The 6,000-nt window shown below is 43.1% G+C and overlaps 1 protein-coding gene across 1 annotated transcript in view; it reads right to left on the bottom strand.

The window, feature by feature from the left end:
• Positions 1 to 754: 754 nt before the first annotated feature.
• LOC145459350 (serine/threonine-protein kinase mTOR-like) overlaps positions 755 to 6,000 on the bottom strand; it is a 61,762-nt gene continuing 56,516 nt past the window's right edge. Inside the window, exons 57-59 of the mRNA XM_080337996.1 lie at positions 4,122 to 4,331; positions 925 to 1,033; positions 755 to 862 (exon numbers count right to left, since the gene is read on the bottom strand). Coding sequence (XP_080194122.1) covers positions 847 to 862; positions 925 to 1,033; positions 4,122 to 4,331 — 335 coding nt within the window. The 3' untranslated portion in view covers positions 755 to 846. The remainder of the gene's footprint in view (positions 863 to 924; positions 1,034 to 4,121; positions 4,332 to 6,000) is intronic.

The following is a 6,000-nucleotide window of genomic DNA, read 5'->3' as shown; positions in this document are numbered from 1 at the left end:
ACGTAATAATGAGCAGTGGCATTTGAAAATCAAACGTTTGTGCTCTCAATAACTGGTTTAATATCTCTTCCTTGTACCATAGCAATTTACAGCGTAGCTGCAGCGTACGCTGTAAATTGCTATGCTTGTACAGTGTTCACGAATGTTCAATTTATGTCACAGTCCTAGCTTTTACAAATAAAAAGTAATCGTTCTTTCACAAAGAAATCGATTAAATATGGGAAGTAGTCGATTACGATTACTTTGGATTTTTTTCGAATGTAATCGATTGCGATTACGATTACTTGAAAATGCTGTAATCGTCGTAATCGATTACGATTACTAATCGCGATTACCCCATGTCTGGTCCCCACATGCATAATCGGTTAGAGTTGACCTTTTTGTAGTAAACCTTGCCGCCGAAATCCGGATTTCACGTCTATTTTGGCATTTTTATCTGTGTATGACACTCAAAGTTCTAGAGGACGAATTGCGAGAAAGGAAGACATTTTGGATATATTGAAAAAGTAGGACATATGGTAACCCTACCTAGTAGCTACACTGACTGTTTTGACCGCCCTTACTATTCCACAAAACTCTTGCTCCCAATAAAAATGAACTAGGGTAGTAGTACCAAAGGTATATTATGCTTCATAAATCTAATTTCATGACTTGACCCTGGCACGTAAATGACCAAAAATGGTCCGAATCCAACTCTTCAATCATGATGCCTGCATCACACGACACGGCCATTTCATATCAGACACACAACATCTCATCTTATAACATTGTTTACTCAAAAACAATAATAGTATACAAGACACTATGAAACAGTGTACTTGATGAAGGGGCATCACGCTGTTGCCTCTACCAGAATGGACACCTGTCAAAACAGAAGGGGCGTGTCAAGGGAATTCAGGACTAGACAATGCATCAAGCAATCACCATCCAATGTAGCATTGACAAAGGTTCTCGTGAGATGTGGCCTGCTGGATAAGATATTCGACTTGAGCAGGAATGTCGATTCCTACGGTTTCATTCGGGAGATCACGACCTGCAAATGTGAGACGTGTCATTATAGGTATTTCACAGATTTTGTATGCATTAGCGACAGGCTTGTGATGACTCGTGTCGCAAATGTTCATTGATTCGACTCGAATTGAGTCAATTTGCGTATTGACTAGACTTGGACTCGAGTCACTCACTCGGTGATCTTTGAACTCAGATCTCAACACTATGAATCGGGACTCGACCCATTGCTCCGTGACTTGGACTTGAGCTACAACTATTCAAGTAAAATTGACTTGTGACTCGGAACCTTGTGACTTAGTTACTTACTGAAGTAATGGACCTACTTTTTGCATTTTGAAATTGAGATAAAATTCAGATATTTTGACCATTTGACCAAACGCAATGTAGCGCAATATGACTTACCGAGCACGAAATTTGAAAAATCCGCTAGGAATCAAAATGTACTGCGGTGATCATAGGCGCCGACTTACGCGGTTAAGAGGTGGCGCAGCCACCTCGTGACCATATTTACGAGGTGGCGGCCACCTCATACAAAATGCCCAAACGTCCAAGTGATTTGTGACCAATAATTAATAATCAGGCAAACCGACGCAACCTCGATAGCGACGTCGTCGAGTTCGACACGCGCGTGTGCCAGGCGCGAAGCCAGGGGGCTTTCGGGGACCGAAATCTTTTGAAACGCCAAACCACGTCATTTTGAAACGACCATTCTCACTCTAATATTCAGTTGCAATTCAATAATTGTATTTTCATTGTTCCACGGGGCCGATTTACGAGAAGCATGTTGTCAATTAGTGAGAAAATTCTGTGATGATATCCCACTGAGATGGTTGCGAGATTAGGTCATTCATTCCCGTGCGCGTGGCAATCGTCGATAGCCCGATTTATCGCGTCTCCAACAAGCCTGCATCTGCAATAGGCCCAGTTCACACTATACCATCGCTTGCCTGCGCAATCGCATCTGTATTGGCGGCTTCGGCCTGACATGATATCATCGCTGGCATATACATGAGCATGAGCAATGAGCATCTGAGACAGGCCCGGTGCGAAAGATACCATTGCTGGCTTACCTATCGCGTCTCGGGCCTAGCATGCTTTGGCTTCCTATCGCGTCTCGGGCCTAGCATGCTTTGGCTTCTATCTCTCGCTGGTTTGGAGACAATGCGGTCTAGTTTACGCTAATTGGTGATTGATTTATGTTTCATTGATTGAAGAGCGACATCGCAAAACTGAATAACATCGAATCGCTGCAAAGAGACTTCAACGTGCGTAATTGATTCCCGCTAATACTTGAACGCAACGATCAGAAGAAGTGTATCATGGCTTGAGTTCTAAAAGACTACACAGGTCTGAACCACCCGAAATCAGTGCCGTCAAGTTCGGACATTTTGATTTGCCAAAACTGTCATTGAGGCTGCGTAATACGCGCGCATATTTAATTGTTCACCAGAGATCAGGGACTCTCTAATTGACAGCACTTCCGGACTCTTCGGCAAGCTTATCATACGCGTAAAATCGTCAACATGAACACCATCCTAGATCTCCTCTCCCGACCATCCGCCCAAATATATGATCTGCTTTTCTAAAATCTAAATGATGTGCGCCCACATTCATCTACAAAACCATTCTTAAGCTAGCTAGCTGTGATAGTCTTCGTAATCAGAGCGTGAAATTGGAGGGTGTGTTGGTGTGTGCCTCCAAATTGGAATTCATTTCTGTCCATATTCGTTTCTCTTAAGAAGGCTTTGCCAGTGAGATTAATCGGGAAATGCAGCAATATAATGAGAAAACAATTGACGCGACGGAAGCTACTCAATACTATGTCAAACTCAAGATCCATTCGTAGTGATACTGATTAGAATACACGCTTTCTCGTTTGCAACCATCCATATGTTTTGTTTTCTACTTGATACATTCGTACTCCGGAATTGTCGCACGAAGTCATTTTTCAGTGTTCCTTTCGTTATTATCGTGCAGTAGGCGATGCCATGCCATTGTCAAATATTGACGCATAATGAGATTCTGGGTGGCATAAATTCTGATTTTATTCGATCATTTGAACAGGGAACCTTCTATATTCCGATCGACTTGATTGCTGGATGTACTCGTATCGAGAACAACAATATCGAATAATAAACTATTGGGCATTTGGTAGCCGGTGAATTTCGATTGACAAGATCGCGGCATGCGCACGGAAGTGGAATTAGTTCTAGCCCAGGGGTAGCCAACCAGCGGCCATAGAAGGAAATTTGTGCAGCCGTCAACACGTAAGTCAATTAGTATGTATTGGCGGCCATCGACATGCAAATTGAATTTACGAATTGACCGATGTACTCCCAAAATGCTTCGCGAACGTAAATCGGGAATGTACCAATGCCGCCAAAATCGCTGTTTTGATCTGCAAACAATTGCCGCGATGCGAGCTAATCAACGCAAAGCTAGAAATCGCAAGAGTCAACTAAATTGATTGGCTGCGCGATTTCGCGTTTGTCTGCTTGAAACCTCATGTTCGAGAGTTGTCATGTGTTGATTGCGAACTTGCCAGGCCAGTGCGTAGCGTATTTAGTTACTCACACCACAGGGCATTGCGCATGAATAACATTGATACAACTCCAAATTCTCAGTGACGTAAATTCTGATTTCTGTTCGGTGCATTCCGTCAGACAGACTAGTAGCGCAGTTATATATTCGTACGATCGTACTCGTACCGTTTTAAGATTCCATTTAATAACTCGACTGCATGGTTTGATATTAATGATCACAGGGCCGGTATTAAAACGCCACGCGGCATGTAGTAAAGTGCGTTTTAGTGCAACGATGACGTCATCGATATGGAACAATTATGACGTCACAAGACTTCGCCACCTCGTACAAAAATAAAAGTCGGCGCCTATGGCGGTGATAATTACAAAAAATAAATTTTGTGCTGCTTATGGCACAGGAAAAAAACATTCTCGCTTTACGAATCCTGATGAAATAGTCGGCACTAAAGAGTGTCCGAGTTTGAGGCCATGAAAATATGGAAACCCCTGCAAGACTCCAAAATCCTGATATACATCATTATTACCACCACATTTTCAATCATAGAAATGAAGTTATCCAAAACTTACCAGTGAGTTTGTCTCGCACTCTGTTTATGATAGAGATCGCCTTTTTATTCATGACTTCCGGCCTCGTTTCGCTGTCATTGACAGCAGGGTTGCTCAAAATGCTTGGTCGGTCTGTGACGCTATTTTCACCACTTGCCACAACCAAGCCGTTTCCGCCGACGATGTCAGACGGTGTGGAGTCTGCCCGCATTGAATTTCTCTCTTCCGTGCCTGAACCAATGAACATTTGCAATCAAAAGATGGCCGAAAACTAGCTAAACCCGCAGATCTACGAGAGCAGCATGCATACCGGGGGTCTCAAACACGCGGCCCATTATGTTTGTACTGCCTGTGTCAATTTGTGTATTCGCACAACTTGTGCTTGAGTCATTATGCAAGACTCGAATAAAGTCATATGACTCGAGACGAGGCTGGCCAAGACAGACATTTCATGGTAACTTTGAAGAATAGTAATGTCACCACATGATTGGCGTTTCGTCTTTCAGTTTGGAATAGGGCAAGAAACTGTTAGGGTTGAGGAAAATTAAGATATTATGAATGCGAGTCATTCTCCATCACTACAGCACAGTTGAATAAAGTGGCTTGAACTGGATTGAACTCAAACCTGAACAGTGAACACATTTACTGCGTTTCCATGCACGGCCGATGGGCCCATTTTCGAGAGATTCGGCCGACGACCGAGAGAATTTTGTTGCACATGCACAGATTGCACACCCACGTCGAGTGAATCCTTCGGCTTAGCCCTTCGGCCATGCTTGCGCTGTGTCTTGGATTAGCGAATTGGTATTCGATACTTACAATACACTTTTCGTATCAAATTAACTATGGCTGCACTCCGGACGGATCTTGGACGCCTTGAAAAACCCGGAATTTAATTACGATTGCAATGGAATTTAGTAGTACCGGTACTGCTACGAATTACCCGTATCTTCGCGATCTGATCACATACGCTGCTGCCACAATTCGAGGGTTTGTGTTCTGGTGCATGGGTACAATACAAACTATAGCGTTTGACCACAAACTAGGTGAACTTATTCACATTCCCCATGTAACAGGGCACTGGAAGTTCATGTCTGAATCATGACGACGAAACAGTAGTACCGGTAGAGTACTGGACAAGTTACTATTCTGCGCCCGAAATTATTGGACCACGATATCCCATATCTATATCCCCACATACTAAGATATGCCACCTAATTTTCATCTTTTTTCCATTTTATTTTATCTTCTGTTAGTTTTAAGGAATTGGTTCATCATGACCATTTTACATGTTGGATGGATTTAGGCCTACGTGTTCAAGGTCAAAGCGTGTTGTTTGACTGAATGACCGCTACAAGTCATCTCGGCTCATTCCTACCGAGTCATTTATCGCAATCTTGTGATTATTATGAAATTATTACATAAAGTAAGCCAAAAACGTCATTGCGATCGCTTCGCCCACCAAGTTCGGCCAAGTCACGGTCGGATTACGCCTGGTCATGGAAACACGGCCGACATGTACAACGCATGCGTCATGGCCTTTCGGCCGACCGTCGGCCGAGCATGGAAACGAAGTAATTGACTTGGACTCGTGTCACAACAATATGACTTGGAATCGACAATCTACTATCTGACTCGGACTTGAACTCGGTGGTGAATTGAAAATGAATCGACTTGACTCGAGTCAAAACAGCAGAAGTGAGATTGACATGTGACTCGGAATCTTGTGATTTGGTTACAAATCTGCGCGTCGGACATAAGTCATAAAACCATTTTAATCAAATGTTTGAAAATGCGTTTTTTTCGTGCAAGGCGTGAAATCCTACTCAGTAAATCACATTTTCGCATTGAACTGTCATTCTGCAAGGTCCCTTCCAACAACACCTACTTGCCTACTTGA

The sequence above is a fragment of the Botryllus schlosseri genome, chromosome 16, assembly GCF_051294905.1.
Source record: "Botryllus schlosseri isolate E-star chromosome 16, Bs_hap1, whole genome shotgun sequence".
In the NCBI taxonomy this organism is placed as follows: Eukaryota; Metazoa; Chordata; class Ascidiacea; order Stolidobranchia; family Styelidae; genus Botryllus; species Botryllus schlosseri.
Note: the sequence above shows the minus strand (reverse complement) of the source record. Positions and strands in the feature narration are given on the sequence as shown.